This window comes from Bufo bufo, chromosome 6 (genome assembly GCF_905171765.1).
Source record: "Bufo bufo chromosome 6, aBufBuf1.1, whole genome shotgun sequence".
Classification (NCBI taxonomy): Eukaryota; Metazoa; Chordata; class Amphibia; order Anura; family Bufonidae; genus Bufo; species Bufo bufo.
This window is the reverse complement of record NC_053394.1, coordinates 37628607-37649331: the sequence shown is the minus strand read 5'-3', so window position 1 is coordinate 37649331 and position 20725 is coordinate 37628607. Positions and strand designations below refer to the sequence as shown.

The 20725-nt window shown below is 43.1% G+C and overlaps 1 protein-coding gene across 1 annotated transcript in view; it reads right to left on the bottom strand.

Annotated features, from left to right (window-relative positions):
- Positions 1-15364: 15364 nt before the first annotated feature.
- LOC121003106 (canalicular multispecific organic anion transporter 1-like) overlaps positions 15365-20725 on the bottom strand; it is a 198950-nt gene continuing 193589 nt past the window's right edge. The window contains exons 30-32 of the mRNA XM_040434685.1: positions 16797-16963; positions 16270-16464; positions 15365-15735 (exon numbers count right to left, since the gene is read on the bottom strand). Of these exons, the coding sequence (XP_040290619.1) occupies positions 15606-15735; positions 16270-16464; positions 16797-16963 (492 nt within the window). The 3' untranslated portion in view covers positions 15365-15605. The remainder of the gene's footprint in view (positions 15736-16269; positions 16465-16796; positions 16964-20725) is intronic.

Genomic DNA, 20725 nt, shown 5'->3' with positions numbered 1-20725 from the left:
CCGTGTTGAAGAAAACACCCTTCACAACAGTTGGCCAGATCAAGAACACTCTCCAGGATGTAGGTGTATGTGTGTCAAAGTCAACAATCAGGAGAAGACTTCACCAGAGTGAATACAGAGGGTTCACTACAAGATGTAAACCATTGGTGAGCCTCAAAAACAGGAAGGCCAGATTAGAGTTTGCCAAATGACATCTAAAAAAGCCTTCACAGTTCTGGAACAACATCCTATGGACAGATGAGACCAAGATCAACTTGTACTAGAGTGATGGGAAGAGAAGAGTACGGAGAAGGAAAGGAACTGCTCATGATCCTAAGCATAACACCTCATCAGTGAAGCATGGTGGAGGTAGTGTCATGGCGTGGGCATGTATGGCTGCCAATGGAACTGGTTCTCTTGTATTTATTGATGATGTGACTGCTGACAAAAGCAGCAGGATGAATTCTGAAGTTATTCAGGCAATATTATTTGCTCATATTTAGCCAAATGCTTCAGAACTCATTGGACGGCGCTTCACAGTGCAGATGGACAATGACCCAAAGCATACTGCAAAAGCAACCAAAGAGTTTTTTAAGGGAAAGACCTGAATCCGATTGAGCATGCATTTCACTTGCTGAAGACAAAACTGAAGGGAAAATTCCCCAAGAACCAGCAGGAACTGAAGACAGTTGCAGTAGAGGCCTGGCAGAGCATCACCAGGGATGAAACCCAGCGTCTGGTGATGTCTATGCGTTCCAGACTTCAGGCTGTAATTGACTGCAAAGGATTTGCAACCAAGTATTAAAAAAAGAAAGTTTGATTTATGATTATTATTCTGTCCCATTACTTTTGGTTCCTTAACAAGTGGGAGGCACATATGCAAACTGTTGTAATTCCTACACCGTTCACCTGATTTGGATGTAAATACCCTCAAATTAAAGCTGACAGTCTGCAGTTAAAGCACATCTTGTTTGCTTCATTTCAAATCCATTGTGGTGGTGTATAGAACCAAAAATGTTAGAATTGTGTCAATGTCCCAATATTTATGGACCTGACTGTATGTGCTAGAGACCAGCTGATACAGGTTAAATGATTGCACAGGGTTTATTTAACTCCGGTCAGACTAGAACATATGCGCAAACTTACTAGTTTGCAATGTACCAGGTGTAATAGAGGGAGGGGCACTCTGTTTCATATGGTCTGGGACTGTCCAGTAATAGCAAGATATTGGTCAGCGGTTCATGAGTTTTTAAGTTTGAAGTTGGGTTTGCCAGAGATGTGCGCCCCAGAGAATAGTTTGCTAGGTTTGGTCAATGAACTGATGCAAGCTAAATATTCTAGGATATTATATCGTCTCCTAATGTTTTATGCTAGGTTATTCTGCTGAATTGGAAGCCCCCAAAGGTTCCCTCGGTCCAGCAATGGGTGCAGCTTATTGACGAGGCTTTGCCAATGTACAAAATGATGTCGTAAGAGAAAACCCAGGGAGATTTGAGAAGATCTGGGGCTCATGGCTGTCTGACGGGATGGAGATGCTCTAAATCAAGGTAGGGGGTCTGCGGCGCTGCGGTGGTGTGTATGAGTGAGCGAATGGTATTTAATGACATTTTGCAGTCAAAATAGCTACAACGGCGATTTTATAGGCTTACACAGATATACTGTTGGTACTTTATGAAGTCTTTACAATGTATCCAGCTAGCCGCTGTAATGTCTATGTACTACATGTCTGGTGTGTGCAGTGCCCTACTTTTACATCATGTTTTTTTCTTTTTTAAAAACAATATATAAAGACTGTTAAAAAAAAAAGTGGCAGGGGCCACTATTAAAGAGGACCTTTCACTTATATACAAACTAAAAACCATCTATATCAGTGGGCAGAGCGGCGCCCAGGGGTCCCCCTGCACTTACTAGTATGTCTGGGCGCCGCTCCGTTCGCCCGGTATAGGCTCCGGTGTCTGCGCTCACTGGACTGATTTTTTGTATGAGGCGTGTCCCTTGCTGCAGCGCTGGCCAATCGCAGCGCACAGCTCATAGCCTGGCTCATAGTGCCATCCACAGATCCCCCTCCCCTAAATAGTGCCATCAACAGATCCCCCTCCCCTAAATAGTGGCCATCCACAGATCCCCCTCCCCTAAATAGTGCCATCCACAGGGGAGGGGGATCTGTGGATGGCACTATTTAGGGGAGGGGATCTGTGAATAGTGCCATCCACAGATCCCCCTCCCCTAAATAGTGCCATCCACAGATCCCCCTCCCCTAAATAGTGCCATCCACAGATCCCCCTCCCCTAAATAGTGCCATCCACAGATCCCCCTCCCCTAAATAGTGCCATCCACAGATCCCCCTCCCCTAAATAGTGCCATCCACAGATCCCCCTCCCCTAAAAAGTGCCATCCACAGATCCCCCTACCCTAAATAGTGCCATCCACAGATCCCCCTCCCCTAAATAGTGCCATCCACAGATCCCCCTCCCCTAAATAGTGCCATCAACAGATCCCCTTCCCCTAAATAGTGCCATCCACAGATCCCCCTCCCCTAAACAGTGCCATCCACAGATCCCCCTCCCCTAAACAGTGCCATCCACAGATCCCCCTCCCCTAAACAGTGCCATCCACAGATCCCCCTCCCCTAAACAGTGCCATCCACAGTATCAGGTGCCTCTCTCCCCCCCATGTGCCAGTATCAGGTGCCAACCCCCCCCCCCCAGGTGTCAGTATCAGGTGCCAACTCCCCCCCCCCCCAGTATCAAGTGCCCCCAGCTCCCCCCCATTAAAAAAAATAAATAAACACTTCTACTTACCGCCATGTCAGCGATGCGATGCAGCCTCTTCCTGTGTCCCGCCCTGTATGTCCATATATGGAGTCAGTGCTTGTATTTCAGAACAGTTTCTACTGGGATTCGAACCCATGACCTTCTGTATCAGAGGCAAAGCACCTAACCACAAGACCATAAGAGCTGCCTTGCTGCTGAATGAAAAAATATGAGACTTCTACTGTTATAGCTGGCTAAGTGTACATCTATACACATGACAGCTGCTCATATATAGAGTTATAGCAGAGCTGAGTGTGCTGGGACAGCTCTCATATAGAGATATAGCAGTGCTGGGTGTGTTGGGGCAGCTGTCATGTGTATAGATATACACTTAGCCAGCTATAACAGTAGAAGTCTCATATTTTTTCAATCAGTTGCAATGCCTCCTTTATGGCTGTGAGGGTAAATGCTTTGCCTCTGATTCACTGAAACATTGGAGGTTGTGGGTTCAAATCCCAGACACATCAGGAGACTTTAGGAGACAGTAAGATTAGCTCACATTAGCGAGGGGGCCAGAACATTAAGACAAGAATCGATATTTAACTAACTTGAAAATAAACTGTCACACACGCTGCCGGGGCGCCGGGCCCCGAAGCAGCTGCTTCCACGGAAGTTACTCCACTGCCTGTGTGCTAGGCATGGTCTGTCGATCTGTTGAAGGACGGAGGAAAGTCCTCCCCAGCAGCTGATAACAGTGCCTGGGCTGTGTGCACTTCTCCCTGTCAGCAGAGCTGGAGAATGCAGAGTTGAATCAGCGCAGACCAGGGAAGGGAGATCTGCCATCTGCTCAGTGTATAAATGAAAGCAACATGTGGTAAGAGGACCCCTTTGTGCTGCAGGAGATTAACCCTGTGGGGAGAGCTCTGGTTACTGACACTTTTGGGGGGCTATTGTTACTGGCTAGTGAGGGCAGGTGGGATTAGCCTCAGGGTGAGGGCAGTGGCGGCCATCTTAACTGAATAGTGAAATTGCAGTTTTATGCAGACTGGTTGCTAAGCGCTGCATCTCATTAAATATGGGGTAAGTCAGTCTAAGGCTGCGTTCACACGGGCGAGATTTCCGTGCGGGTGCAATGCGGTAGGTGAACGCATTGCACCCGCACTGAATCCGGACCCATTCATTTCTATGGGGCTGTTCAGATGAGCGATGATTTTCACGCATCACTTGTGCGTTGCGTGAAAATCGCAGCATGCTCTATATTCTGCGTTTTTCACGCAACGCAGGCCCCGTAGAAGTGAATGGGGTTGCGTGAAAATCGCAAGCATCCGCAAGCAAGTGCGGATGCGGTGCGATTTTCACTCATGGTTGCTAGGTGACAGTCTATTCACTGTATTATTTTCCCTTATAACATGGTTATAAGGGAAAATAATAGCATTCTGAATACAGAATGCTTAGTAAAATAGCGCTGGAGGGGTTAAAAAAATAAACAAATTAACTCACCTTCTCCTCTTGATCGCGTAGTTCCCAGTCTCTTCTGATGAGCTGTCAGCCTAAGGACCTTTGGTGACGTCAGATCACATGCTCCAATCACATGCTCCATCACCGTGGTGATGTACCATGTGATTGGAGCATGTGATCTGACGTCACCAAAGGTCCTTTAGCCGACAGCTCATCATTAAAGAAGTAAAGAAGAGACCGGGAACTACGCGGAGGAGGTGAGTTAATTTTTTTATTTTTTTTAACCCTCAATTGATCACCTACTAAGCATTCTGTATTCAGAATGCTATTATTTTCCCTTATAACCATGTTATAAGGGAAAATAATGCAATCTACAGAACACCGATCCCAAGCCCGAACTTCTGTGAAGAAGTTCGGGTCTGGGTACCACAGTCAGTTTTTTATCACGCGAGTGCAAAAAAACATTGCACCCGCGCGATAAAAACTAAACATCGGAACGCAATCGCAGTCAAAACTGACTGCAATTGCATTCCTACTCGCGCGGGTTTGCCGCAACACACCGGGACGTATCCGGACCTAATCCGGACACGCTCGTATGAACCCAGCCTAATAGTAACTGATTCTGGAATATCATGTTATTAGTAACTACATATATGAAAATTGAAATTAGGGTCTAAGTGTGAATTATCCTTTAAATGAAATAGATGAAATATACCTGTGCGATAACTGATAACCTCCTTTAAGCAACTTACTAAGTTAAAATAAAATAAAAATTGCAGGGTGTGGAACCCTGTTGGAATATCTAAAATTGCTGAGAACAATTATGTTTTAATATATGCAAATGAGCCTCTAGGAGCAATGGAGGCATTGCCATTACACCTAGAGGCTCTCTCTGCAACTGCCACGCCTTCTCCACTTTGATTGACAGGTGTGATCACATTTACACTGCTTGGCCCTGTCAGGTCTTTAACCACTTAAGGACCATAGGTTTATACCCCCCTAGTGACCAGGCCCTTTTTTACAAATCGGCACTTCACAACTTTAACGGTTTATTGCTCGGTCATGCAACTTTGCACCCAAATGAATTTTACCTCCTTTTCTTCTCACAAATACAGACATTTTTAGTTTTTCTGATATTAATCAAAATAGATTGCAATTTTCTAAAAAAAAGTGTATTTTTAACTTTTTCTGGTAAAATTGTTCAAATATAATTACATTTCTATACAAGTTTGTGTCAGAATTTATTGTGCTACATGTCTTTGATAAAAAAAATTCAATAAGTGTATATTTATTGGTTTGCGCAAAAGTTATAGCGTTTACAAACTATGGTACAAAAATGTGAATTTCCGCATTTTGAAGCAGCTCTGACTTTCTGAGCACCTGTCATGTTTCTTGAGGTGCTAGAATGCCAGGATAGTATAAATACCCCCCAAATGACCCCATTTTAGAAAGAAGACACCCAAAAGTATTCACGGAGGGGCATGGTGAGTTCATGTATTATTTAATTTTTTTTCACAAGTTAGCGGAAAATGACAGTTTCTGAGGAAAAAATAAATAAAGTTTCCATTTCTGCTAACTTCTGGCAAAAAAAATAAAAATCTCCCACGGACTCACTATGGCCCTCAGTGAATACCTTGGGGTGTCTACTTTCCGAAATGGGGTCATTTGTGGGGTGTGTTTACTGTTCTGGCATTTTGGGCGGGGCTAAATTGTGAGCAACCCTGTAAAGCCTAAAGGTACTCGTTGGACTTTCGGCCCCTTTACGCACCTAGGCTGCAAAAAAGTGTCACACATGTGGTATCGCCGCACTCAGAAGAAGTAGGGCAATGTGCTTTGGGGTGTATTTTTACATATACCCATGCTGGGTGAGAGAAATATCTCTGTAAATTGACAACTTTGTATAAAAAAATGTAAAAAGTTGTAATTTATAGAGATATTTCTCACACACAGTATGGGTATATGTAAAAATACACCCCAAAACACATTGCCCTGCTTCTTCTGAGTACAGCGATACCACATGTGTGAAACTTTTTTGCAGCCTAGGTGTGCAAAGGGGCCCAAATTCCAATGAGTACCTTTAGGATTTCACAGGGCATTTTTACGCATTTGAATTCCAAACTACTTCTCACGCTTTAGGGCCCCTAAAATACCAGGGCAGTATAAATACCCCACAAGTGACCCCATTTTGGAAAGAAGACACCCCAAGGTATTCCGTGAGGGTCATGGCGAGTTCATAGAAGTTGTTTTTTTTGGCACAAGTTAGCGGAAAATGATTTTTATTTTTCTTTCTTACAAAGTCTCATATTCCACTAACTTGTGACAAAAAATAAAATTTTACATGAACTCGCCATGCCCCTCACGGAATACCTTGGGGTGTCTTCTTTCCAAAATGGGGTCACTTGTGGGGTATTTATACTGCCCTGGCATTTTAGGGGCCCTAAAGCGTGAGAAGAAGTCTGGAATCCAAATATCTAAAAATGCCCTCCTAAAAGGTACTCATTGGAATTTGGGCCCCTTTGCGCATCTTGACTGCAAAAAAGTGTCACACATGTGGTATCGCCGTACTCAGGAGTAGTAGGGCAATGTGTTTTGGGGTGTATTTTTACATATACTGTGAGACAGTGACAGGTCTCACTCAGGTTAGAGGCAAGGAAGGGGTGGATAGTGCGGTCCACACCCCTGTTCCACCACAGGTGAGAGAAGCTGGAGGTAATCAGCCTGGCATAAGGCACCTCCCAGAGTGTCAGAAAGGGGGTAGTGTGTTACCTGTGGACAGAGGCCTGGAGGCTCTGTCTGTGTGGTCTCAGCTGGGCAAGGCTGAGGGACCACAAGGCTGGGAGATAGCCTGGAGTTGGGGGACGCAGCGACGCCTGGGAGGGTCGCAGGGCCATAGTCAGGCAGACTACTGAGCCCCAATCCCCAACAAGAAATACTGAACTGGAGACAGTGGGCGTACTGTGCTCTGTACAGCCAGGAGGCTGTGGGACATTGGCTGACAAAAGCCGCATGAGTTCACAGGGTGTGAACTGGGACCTAGGTGAGTCAGGAAACTTTATGTTTAGTTAGAGCCTGGACGGGCGAGTGTTTATTATTTTGTCATTTTATTGTTGCTGGTGTTGAACAATAAATACACTGTTTGGACCTGAAACCTGGTGTCCTAAAGGTGTATCTGTGAGAATGACCCCCGGTGAAGAGCTAACCCCCCACAATACCCATACTGTGTGTGATAAATATCTCTGTAAATTACAACTTTTTACATTTTTTTATACAAAGTTGTCAATTTACAAAGATATTTCTCTCACCTAGCATGGGTATATGTAAAAATACACCCCAAAACACATTGCCCTACTTCTCCTGAGTACGGCGATACCACATGAGTGACACTTTTTTGCAGCCAAGATGCGCAAAGGGGCCCAAATTCCAATGAGTACCTTTAGGATTTCACAGGGCATTTTTACGCATTTGGATTCCGTGAGAGGTATGGTGAGTTCATGTAAGATTTTATTTTTTGTCACAAGTTAGTGGAATATGAGACTTAATAAGAAAAAACAAAAAAACAACAAAAAAAATCAGTTTCCGCTAACTTGTGCCAAAAAAAACATCTTCTATGAACTCGCCATGCCCCTCAAAAGTAATCTTTATAGCGCCGCAGCGAATTTACGGTGTTTTTGCAGTGATCAGAAAAAAATAAAATTCTGTCACTGCGGTGGGGCAGACTGAATGCAAGTGTGCGCACAAGATCAGGCCTGATCGGGCGAACACTGCGTTTTTTTGTAGAGCCTATAGAACATGTCCTATTCTTGTCTACAATTGCGGACAAGAAAAGGCATTTTCTATATAGTTCTGGCAATGTGCGGATCCGCAAAATGCGGAAAGCACATTGCCGGTGTCCGTGTTTTGCGGTTCCGCAAAACACATACGGACGTCTGCATGGAGCCTTACAGGGGGGTGATCAATGACAGGGGGGTGATCAGGGAGTCTATATGGGGTAATCAGGGGTTAATAAGTGACAGGGGGTGGTGTAGTGTAGTGTGGTGCTTGGTGCTACTTACAGAGCTGCCTGTGTCCTCTGGTGGTCGATCCAAGTAAAAGGGACCACCAGAGGACCAGGTAGCAGGTATATCAGACGCTGTTAACAAAACAGCGTCTAATATACCTTACTGGGGTTAAAAAAAATTGCATCTACAGCCTGCCAGCGAATGATCGCTGCTGGCAGGCTGTAGATCAACTCGTTTACCTTGCGATCCTGTGAACGCGCGCTCACAGGAGCGCACGTTCACAGGAAATCTCGGCTCACGCGAGATGACACCTTTCGGCGTTAGTGTGACCTGGGAGAGCCGCTGCACTCACGCCTTTCGGCGTTAGTGTGAAGGCAAGCGGTTAAACATGGCACCTGCTCTGGTGTTGAGAGAGTGCCATAGCTAGCAGGTGCCTATTTCATACAGCAGAAACCAGCTGCTAATGTCCGTGATTGGCGGTAATGGCGATCGCGGACATTTAACCCCTCAGATGCCATGGTCAAATGTGACCACGGCATCTGAGAAGACAAACAACCCGGTACCACGCGCTACACAGGCAGGAATGCCTCCCCCTTGCAGAGATCAGGGAAGGCGTTCCTTGAAAGTAATGAAATGAGTCTGTACTAGGCTTCTAGGTTCATTATTTTAATATCAGATAATGTACAAAATTCCATTACCCTATACAAATTGTAATCTGAAGATGAATATATATTTATTTTTTGTCACCCCCATTTGCCCAAAATAAAAATAAAATAAAAATCATGGGCTTGTGAAAACACCTGTACTATTCAATTATTCTTTTTAAACATATCGCATACGGTGAATGGCATAACGGGAAAAAATAAAAATGGTTGATTCGCCGGTTTTTCTTCACTTCACCCCACAAAAAAATGAATAAGAAGCGATCAAAAAGTCATGCACACCCCAAAATGGTATTAACAAAAACTATGGCTCGTCCCACATAAAATGAGCCCCCACACATCTCTGTAGACGTTACTATAAAAAGTTCTGTGGGTCAGAAAATCGTGACGAAAAGATTATTATTATTTTTTTCAAAAGTTCTTCTTTTTTTTCAGTATTAAAACGCAAGAAAAACTACACATGTATAGTGTAGCCATAATCGTACTGACCTGTTTAAAGAAGAGCACAAGTCAGTCTTACTGTATAGTGAACGCCGTAAAAACCTAAACCCGTAAAGCTGTGATGGAAATACGTTTTTTTTTCCAATTCCACCTCATTTGGAATTTTTTGCCAGCTTCCCACTATGTTCTATGCAATATTAAACGATTACATTAGAAAGTGCAAAAAAAGAGCCCCATACGGCTATGTGAAGGAAAAAAACTGTAAAAAAATAAAATTATGGCTCCGGAAAGGCAGGGAGCAAAAAACAAAAACGCTGCATCAGAAAGTGATTAATGCAGTCTGTCTACATGTATTCAATGTTTTAAGGCCTCATGCACACTACGGTATTAGATTCTTACAACCTGTCAGTTGTAACGAGCTGTAAGATGGTATTTATGGAGCCATACTGTACCTGCGCGTCTAGCTTCATACATCGGTATACAAAAGTTCTCTGTTGAATTCCATATACCATGTTTCCTCAGATGCCTTATGGCATCTTTATAGTATAGTCATACCTAAATCTAGGCAGAACCCACATAGATTCTGCTGGCAAAGCTATGAGCAGCATAACCTCCCCCAACACAGGAGCAGGGAACTGTACAGTTGGGGCGGCGATAACATTAAAGTCACTGGTTTGGACAATCCCATTTTGTCACACAATGATATGCTTGTTAGAGGATGTCCTGCTGCTTGACCCTCAGCAATCAGCTGTGATCTATGGGGAGATCCAGCAACAAATGTGCCCTTTTTCTGCAGCACCACCACAGGAGAAATGAAGCATTACACCTTTACAATTAAATGATTTAGGTGCAAATGCCTCAAAGTACAAAACTGTATGATACTGGACAAATTCCAAAGAACGGCACCTGAAGATGAATCTCCTTAACCCCTTAAGGACACGGCCATATTTCACCTTAAGGACCAGGCCATTTTTTGCAAATCTGACCAGTGTCACTTTATGTGTGAATAACTTTAAAATGCTTTTACTTATCCAGGCCATTCTGAGACAGTTTTTTCATCACATATCTTCATGACACTGGTAAAATGGAGTTAAAAAAAAAAAATGTATTTACAAAAAAATACCAAATTTACCAAAAATTTGGAAAAATTTGCAAATTTCCAAGTTTCAATTTCTCTACTTATATAATACATAGTAATACCTCCAAAAATAGTTATTAATTTACATTCCCCATATGTCTACTTTAGATTTGAATCATTTTGGGAAGGCCATTTTATTTTTTGGGGACGTTACAAGGCTTAGAAGTTTAGAAGCAAATCTTGAAATTTTTCAGAAAATTTCTAAAACCCACTTTTTCAGGACCAGTTCAGGTCTGAAGTCACTTTGTGAGGCTTACATAATAGAAACCACCCAAAAATGACCACATTTTGCAAGCTACACCCCTCAAGGTATTTAAAAAATACCTAATTTACCAAAAATTTGGAAAAATTTGCAAATTTTAAAGTTTCAGTTTCTCTACTTCTGTAATACATAGTAATACCCCAAAAAATTGTGATGACTTTACATTCCCCATATGTCTACTTCATGCTTGAATTGTTTTGGGAATGATATTTTATTTTTTGGGGATGTTATAAGGCTTAGAAGTTTAGAAGCAAATCTTGAAATTTTTCCGAAATTTACAAAAACTCAATTTTTAGGGACCAGTTCAGGTTTGAAGTCACTTTGCGAGGCTTACATAATAGAAACCACCCAAAAATGACCCCATCTAAGAAACTACACCCCTCAAGGTATTCAAAACTGATTTTGCATACATTGTTAACCCTTTAGGTGTTGCACAAGAGTTATTGGCAAATGGGGAGGAAATTTGAGAATTTGATTTTTTTGTCTAATTTTTCATTTTAACCCATTTTTTCCACTAACAAAGCAAGGGTTAACAGCCAAACAAGACTGTATCTTTATTGCCCTGACTCTGCTGTTTACAGAAATACCCAATATGTGGCCGTAAACTACTGTACGGCCTCACAGCGGGGCGTAGAGTGAAAGGTGCGCCGTATTGTTTTTGGAAGGCTGATTTTTATGGACTGGTTTATTTACACCATGTCCCATTTGAAGCCCCCTGATGCACCCCTAGAGGAGAAACTCCCTAAAAGTGACCCCATCTAAGAAACTACACCCCTCAAGGTATTCAAAACTGATTTTACATACATCGTTAACCCTTTAGGTGTTGCACAAGAGTTATTGGCAAATGGAGATGAAATTTGAGAATTTCATTTTTTTGCCTAATTTTCAATTTTAACCCATTTTTTTCACTAACAAAGCAAGGGTTAACAGCCAAACAAAACTGTATCTTTATTGCCCTGACTCTGCTGTTCACAGAAACACCCCATATGTGGCTGTAAACTACTGTACGGCCACACAGCGGGGCGTAGAGTGAAAGGTGCGCCGACTGTTTTTTTGACACCATGTCCCATTTGAAGCCCCCCTGATGCACCCCTAGAGTAGAAACTCCATAAAAGTGACCCCATCTAAGAAACTACACCCCTCAAGGTATTCAAAACTGATTTTACAAACTTTGTTAACCCTTTAGGTGTTGCACAAGATTTAATGGAAAATAGAGACACAATTTCAAAATTTCACATTTTTGGCAGATTTTCCATTTTAATATTTTTTTTCCAGTTACAAAGCAAGGGTTAACAGCCAAACAAAACTCATTATTTATGGCCCTGATTCTGTAGTTTACAGAAACACCCCATATGTGGTCGTAAACCGCTGTACGGGCACACGGCAGGGCGCAGAAGGAAAGGAATGCCATACGGTTTTTGGAAGGCAGGTTTTGCTGGACTGTTTTTTTGACACCATGTCCCATTTGAAGCCCCCCTGATGCACCCCTAGAGTAGAAACTCCAGAAAAGTGACCCCATTTTAGAAACTACGGGATAGGGTGGCAGTATTGTTGGTACTAGTTTAGGGTACATATGATTTTTGGTTGCTCTATATTACACTTTTTGTGCGGCAAGGTAACAAGAATTAGCTTTTTTGGCACCGTTTTTTTTTTTTGTTATTTACAACATTCATCTGACAGGTTAGATCATGTGGTAATTTCATAGAGCAGGTTGTCACGGACGCGGCGATACCTAATATGTATTACATTTTTTTAATTTATGTAAGTTTTACCCAATGATTTCATTTTTAAAACAAAAAAAAGTTTTAGTGTCTCCATAGTCTAAGAGTCATAGTTTTTTCAGTTTTTGGGCGATTATCTTAAGTAGGGTCTCATTTTTTGCGGGAGGAGATGACGGTTTGATTGGCACTATTTTGGGGTGCATATGACTTTTTGATCGCTTGCTATTACACTTTTTGTGACGTAAGATGACAAAAAATTGCTTTTTTTACACAGTTTTTTTTTTTTTTTTTTACGGTGGTCACCTGAGGGGTTAGGTCATGTGATATTTTTATAGAGTCGGTCGATACGGACGCGGCAATACCTAATATGTATACTTTTTTTTTATTTATGTAAGTTTTACACAATGATTTCATTTTTGAAACAAAAAAAATTATGTTTTCGTGTCTCCATAGTCTAAGAGCCATAGTTTTTTCAGTTTTTGGGTGATTATCTTAAGTAGGGTCTCATTTTTTGCGGGATGAGATGACGATTTGATTGTTACAATTTTGGCGTACATGCGACTTTTTTGATCACTTTTATTACCTTTTTTGGGAAGTAAGGTGAGCAAAATTTCAATTTCATCATAGTTTTTTATTTTTTATTTTTATGGCGTTCACCGTTCGGGTAAAGTAACATGACCGTTTTATAGATCAGGTCGTTACGGACGCGGCGATACCAAACATGTGTAGGGAATGTTATTTTTTTAATTTTTAATCAGTCATAAATGTGTTTTTTGATTTTTACTTTTTTTTCACTTTTTTTCACTTTTTTTTTACCCAGACCCACTTGGTTCTTGAAGATCCAGTGGGTCTGATGTCTGTATAATACAGTACAGTACAATATATATTGTTCTGTACTGTATTTTACTTACACTGAACAGATCTATGCTTTCAGCACAGATCTGTTCAGCACCATGGACAGCAGGACGCCTGAGAGGCGTCCTGTTGCCATGGGAACCTTCCCCGTCTGCTCAGAACTGCGCAGACGGGGAAGGGTAAGGATGGGATCTGGCGGGGGGCTGTCTGGGAGCTCTCTCCCTCTTCATCGGGGGGCTGCAAAGGCACAGCAGCCCCCCGATCGGAGAGGGAGGGAGCTCCCTCTTACTGTTAACTTTTTCCATACAGCGGTCCGTACGGACCGCTGTATGGAAAGGGTTAAACGGCTGACATCGCATCACCGATGTCAGCCGTTTATACCAGGGTGCCAGCAATGTGCTGGCACCCTGGTATACCCACTCTACACCAACGATTATTCAATGGGAGGCGGGCGGGGGATCGCGATCCCGCCTGCCGCACCGCCCGCCTCCCGCACGGCCCCCACCGCCCGCAACACCCCCCCTGCACCTCCCACCGGGCTAAAATCATTCAGAGGTGCAGGGGGGGTGATAAAAATATATTTTCGGCACACTAAAGTTTCTGATCGCCGCGGTCAGGGACCGCAGCGATCAGAAACTGCAGAAAGCGCAACAAACCGCAGGTCTGAATTGACCTGCGGTTTGTTGCGATCGCGGACATAGGGGGGTCACGGGACCCCCCCGCGCATTTAGCCGAGGTGCCTGCTCAATGATTTGAGCAGGCACCTTGTTCCGATCACAGCTGGCCGGGCGGCAGTGATCAGAACAACACATGACGTACCGGTACGTCATGTGTCCTTAAGGACTCGGGAAACATGCCGTACCGATACGTCATGTGTCCTTAAGGGGTTAAACGGCTGACATCACAGCACAGATGTCATCCGTTTCAAGCAGAGTGTCAGCAATGTGCTGACACTCTGCTTGCTAACTGCTCGGCCATCCTGAAAATGAGGGGGCGGGATGATCGCGTGCCCGGACGCCCGCCCCCCCAGCACCTCTTTCCCTGCACAGCCAGCCGGCATATAATGAGGGCTGAGGGGGAGGGGGGGGGAATGGGGAGTTAAAAATGAAAATTTAGGTAATTTTGAAGTTTCTGATCCCCGTGGTCACGGACTGCGGGGATCAGAAACTTCCGACAGCGCTGCAAGCCGCAGGTCTGAATTGACCTACGGTTTGCAGTGATCGGCCGATGCGGGGGGGTCACAGGACCCAGGGTGTCTTCTGATTGATTTCAGCAGGCACCCAGTTCCGATCACTGCCTGCCGCATGGCGGTGATCGGAAATACACACGATGTACCGGTACGTCATGTGTCCTTAAGTACCGTGACATCATGACGTACCGGTACGTCATGTGTCCCCAACAGGTTAAACTAGCAAATCCCATGCCCAAGACAATTTCACCAGAGAGCCACAGAGCGGCACACAGAAAGTCTTGTTAGCTACCCACCAGTGTCAAGTGACCTTAACATCTTAGAGAGATGCAAGTGGACATCTGCCTTATTTGCCATGATAACCCAACATACAAGAAAAAGGGGCACTAAAGCAGAAGAATTAGTTCCTTGGATGACCGGGTGCCACAACTAGAATCCCAACTTTTTGCAGCCCATTCTTTCCGGGTTGTTCTTCACCATCATATGCAAGACCAGGAGAAAAGAATCCACTGCTGAAACTTACAGTTTGTTGGCATACCCAAAGACACAGAAGGTTGTGATTCTTGGAAAACCTCTTTTTGACAAAACTTAGCCATGGCAGCTTCTCCACCATACATGCAGTAGAAGGTGCCCATTGCATTCCCACACAGCTCATCTGGCCTGGGACACCTCCATTAACTTTTATAGCAAAGTTTTTGAGATAGAGACCAGGACATCCTCCTATGCTTCACAAGTATGATGTTCATATCCACGTCTACCCTGGCTTCACAGTTGAAGTCAATTGCAAGAGATCACATTTTCCCTCAGTCAAAAAAGTGTCTAAAGATGCAGTATTTAAATATGCCATGTTCCGCCAAAGTACCCAAGACTTTTACAGAGAAGGTATGATGAAGCCATATGGACAGTGCTACAGTCACATAATTATTACCGTATATTTACTTGTTACTATAAATTCAATGACATCACACAAGATTGGTCATCTTAGCTTATAATCCACTTTCCAATCAACAATATTCCCCTCCATTGCTGAGAATCTTTTTCCCAAAGTTTACATTGCTTCATGACTTGGGTTGGCCGCAGTCAATGCTCAAAGAGTTCTAAGAGAGTCCGTGCTGAGGTCTCATCACACACGTCTACATCCTCTAGGCCTCACAGTGATATGGTGTTGGTGTCTTCAATGCCAGCATCTCTGGCCATAGAGGCAAAGTGTCCTTTGCTCACCAGGAGGTCTTCTGGACTACCATATTCTATTATCTTTCCAGCGTCCAACACCATGACCCTGAAAACGAAAAAGACAAAAGATACTATTATACTACTATTTTTACTTACAAAATCCATTTTAGTTGTTTTAAAACCTGGAAGTGTCCATGATTTTCTAAGATGAAACTTGGAAAATCACTAGGACTTATAGCAAAACTACAACTCCCGAGCAGTCCTGACCCTGGGTTACAGCTCATAGTCTGCCTCTAATGTACTTACTCATTGAAGTACATATTTTTACTGTACTTAGGGGACAGTATCTACTTAGGTCAAGAACTCAGGGGACTTGAAATGTGACAACCACTTTTTATGAGTTAGATATATGCTTACAGTTGTCAGTTCCCTTCACACACTCATGTGATGTCAATCAGGTGTGGTGGACGTTGGTGGGGAAATTCATACAAAATGCCAGAACAAAATTTACATGAGGTCCTGTCAAACCATGGACCGTGCCTACAGAGGTTGTCAGCTTTGACTCTACACTAACACCTATGCTGCCCAGTGTCTGACATGATTGAGCCTAAGGAGAAGGGAAGATAAGCATTGTCCTCACTTGTTACTGTGCATGATGGTGTGCAGCCGATGTGCAATGGTCAACACTGTGCAGTCTGCAAATTCACTGCGTATGGTCCTCTGGATTAAATTATCCATCTCCAGGTCCACGGCAGCCGTGACTTCATCCAGAATGAGGATCTTGGATTTGCGAAGTAGCGCTCGAGCCAGACACACCAGCTGCCTCTGCCCGACACTGCACACAACAACATTTGTGAGGGAAATGCAAGACAATGTACAAGTTTACAAGTTAAATTTTTCAATGAAAACGGGATACAATTAAGACTAAAGTAGATTAAAAGTAGAAGCAAGAGCATGACAAGGTGTGAATGTGAAGATGTGCAGAATTTGGTAAATCACTAAAACTGTGAAATTAACAAAATCACAAAAAATACAAAGTGGCTTAATAAATGTCATTTAGCCAAGGGGGGGGGGGGGAGCAACTTGTGTCTTAAGATTTGTCTGTCAGAAGGAGCCTGCTGTGATTAACACAAGATAGGAGACTCCTCAGTGCGGCTGTGCTCTTACCTTAGGTTCTCTCCTCCTTCACTTACTTCGTAGAAGAGCTTTTCCTGCAGCTCTTCTACATATGGCTTGAGGTGAGAGAGTTCAAGAGCTTTCCAGACTTCTTCATCCGTGTACAGATCGGACGGGTCCAAATTCATCCTCAGTGTCCCAAAGAACAGCACCGGGTCCTTCAGAGGAAAAGTACATTAAGTGAATAGGCCAACAGACTGCAAGGCAGTGATATCACTATTGCTTTACGGGAGCCAAACTGCTGTGGTAACCCGCCACCAACCGTTCCACGTGTTATAGATATCCATTTGCCTGCAAAATTATGTAATCATATATTTTGTTACCTCCAGTCTATCCCTGAAAATATCGGTAATGTTTACAAATTAGTCCCTGTCTCATTGTTTTTCTACCTAAAAGACATAAGCACAGATAGTACTGCTGCCTGGACTCCTTGAAGAAAGACCATATAGTACTGCCTCTGTCTCTCCTTGTAAATAATATACAGTCGTGGCCAAAAGTTTTGAGAATGACACAAATATTAGTTTTCATAAAGTTTGCTGCTAAACTGCTTTTAGATCTTTGTTTCAGTTGTTTCTGTGATGTAGTGAAATATAATTACATGCACTTCATACGTTTCAAAGGCTTTTATCGACAATTACATGACATTTATGCAAAGAGTCAGTATTTGTAGTGTTGGCCCTTCTTTTTCAGGACCTCTGCAATTCGACTGGGCATGCTCTCAATCAACTTCTGGGCCAATTCCTGACTGATAGCAACCCATTCTTTCATAATCACTTCTTGGGGTTTGTCAGAATAAGTGGGTTTTTGTTTGTCCACCCGCCTCTTGAGGATTGACCACAAGTTCTCAATGGGATTAGGATCTGGGGAGTTTCCAGGCCATGGACCCAAAATGTCAACGTTTTGGTCCCTGAGCCACTTAGTTATCACTTTTGCCTTATGGCACGGTGCTCCATCGTGCTGGAAAATGCATTGTTCTTCACCAAACTGTTGTTGGATTGTTGGAAGAAGTTGCTGTTGGAGGGTGTTTTGGTACCATTCTTTATTCATGGCTGTGTTTTGGGGCAAAATTGTGAGTGAGCCCACTCCCTTGGATGAGAAGCAACCCCACACATGAATGGTCTCAGGATGCTTTACTGTTGGCATGACACAGGACTGAAGGTAGCGTTCACCTTTTCTTCTCCGGACAAGCCTTTTTCCAGATGCCCCAAACAATCGGAAAGAGGCTTCATCGGAGAATATGACTTTGCCCCAGTCCTCAGCAGTCCATTCACCATACTTTCTGCAGAAGATCAATCTGTCCCTGATGTTTTTTTTTGGAGAGAAGTGGCTTCTTTGCTGCCATTCTTGACACCAGGCCATCTTCCAAAAGTCTTTTCCTCACTGTGCGTGCAGATGCGCTCACACCTGCCTGCTGCCATTCCTGAGCAAGCTCTGCACTGGTGGCACTCCGATCCCGCAGCTGAATCCTCTTTAGGAGACGATCCTGGCGCTTGCTGGACTTTTTTGGAAGCCCTGAAGCCTTCTTAACAAAAATTGAGCCTCTTTCCTCAAAGTTCTTGATGATCCTATAAATTGTTGATTGAGGTGCAATCTTAGTAGCCACAATATCCTTGCGTGTGAAGCCATTTTTATGCAACGCAATGATGGCTGCACGCGTTTCTTTGCAGGTCACCATGGTTAACAATGGAAGAACAATGATTTCAAGCATCACCCTCCTTTTAACATGTCAAGTCTGCCATTTTAACCCAATCAGCCTGACATAATGATCTCCAGCCTTGTGCTCGTCAACATTCTCACCTGAGTTAACAAGACGATTACTGAAATGATCTCAGCAGGTCCTTTAATGACAGCAATGAAATGCAGTGGAAAGGTTTTTTTTGGGATTAAGTTAATTTTCATGGCAAAGAAGGATTATGCAATTCATTGGATCACTCTTCATAACATTCTGGAGTATATGCAAATTGCTATTATAAAAACTTAAGCAGCAACTTTTCCAATTTCCAATATTTATGTAATTCTCAAAACTTTTGGCCACGACTGTAGACACAGATAGTAAGATAGTACTGTCTCCATGTGTGTCCATGTATATAATGTAGGCACAGATAGTACTGTCTCCATGTGTGTCCATGTATATAATGTAGACACAGATAGTACTGTCTCCTTGTGTGTCGATGTATATAATGTAGACACAGATAGTACTGTCTCCTTGTGTGTCGATGTATATAATGTAGACACAGATAGTACTGTCTCCTTGTGTGTCCATGTATATAATGTAGACACAGATAGTACTGTCTGCATGTGTGTCGATGTATATAATGTAGACACAGATAGTACTGTCTCCTTGTGTGTCGATGTATATAATGTAGACACAGATAGTACTGTCTCCTTGTGTGTCCATGTATATAATGTAGACACAGATAGTACTGTCTCCTTGTGTGTCCATGTATATAATGTAGACATAGATAGTACTGTCTCCTTGTGTGTCGATGTATATAATGTAGACACAGATAGTACTGTCTCCTTGTGTGTCCATGTATATAATGTAGACACAGATAGTACTGTCTCCTTGTGTGTCGATGTATATAATGTAGACAATGCGGCAGCACTCTGCAAATCAGACAAAGTACAACAATGCTTACAAAAATTATGGTGCTAATACTACGCTTATTAATAAAAGCGAGATGCTTGGTCAATGCATTTTGTACAAAACCATCTAAGCCCGTATGCCAAACGTCAAGGCGATCTCTGTTACACGGGTCCTAACAATAAATACTACCTGTTATGCGCCATAATGACCGCCATAAAATTCAGGGAGTGTTGGACCCACATGCATGTTGGATCCACTCTGCCTTTTTCCGTTTTTTGTGCCAAAATGGCCTCCATTACAAGGGATGCAGGTACCAACATGCATGCTGAGCCCACTCTATACCCTTCCTGGTGCTAGACAGCTTCCAATGAATGTAGTGAGAGCAGGCCACAGCTTTATACTGAAAATAATTAAAATCAGCCTATGGGGCAGACAGGCTAATCAGGAGTGCACGACTCGCTGGAGTGCCACATCTCCAGCATTGTAAATCTGCAAAAAAAGAGGGTTAGTCAGCACCTCCCAGTGCGCAGGTGCACGCCGCCATGGCAAAAACCTAGAGGAAAAAAAGGAGACAATGCGGCAGCACTCTGCAAATCAGACAAAGTACAACAATGCTTACAAAAATTATGGTGCTAATACTACGCTTATTAATAAAAGCGAGATGCTTGGTCAATGCATTTTGTACAAAACCATCTAAGCCCGTATGCCAAACGTCAAGGCGATCTCTGTTACACGGGTCCTAACACTAAATACTACCTGTTATGCGCCATAATGACCGCCATAAAATTCAGGGAGTGTTGGACCCACATGCATGTTGGATCCACTCTGCCTTTTTCCGTTTTTGGCGGCGTGCACCTGCGCACTGGGAGGTGCTGACTAACCCTCTTTTTTTGCAGATGTATATAATGTAGACACAGATAGTACTGTCTCCATGTGTGTCCATGTATATAATGTAGACACAGATAGTACTGTCTCCATGTGTGTCCATGTATATAATGTAGACACAGATAGTACTGTCTCCTTGTGTGTCGATGTATATAATGTAGACACAGATAGTACAGTCTCCATGTGTGTCCATGTATATAATGTAGACACAGATAGTACTGTCTCCATGTGTGTCCATGTATATAATGTAGACACAGATAGTACAGTCTGCATGTGTCCATGTATATAATGTAGACACAGATAGTACTGTCTCCATGTGTGTCCATGTATATAATGTAGACACAGATAGTACTGTCTCCATGTGTGTCCATGTATATAATGTAGACACAGATAGTACTGTCTCCTTGTGTGTCGATGTATATAATGTAGACACAGATAGTACTGTCTC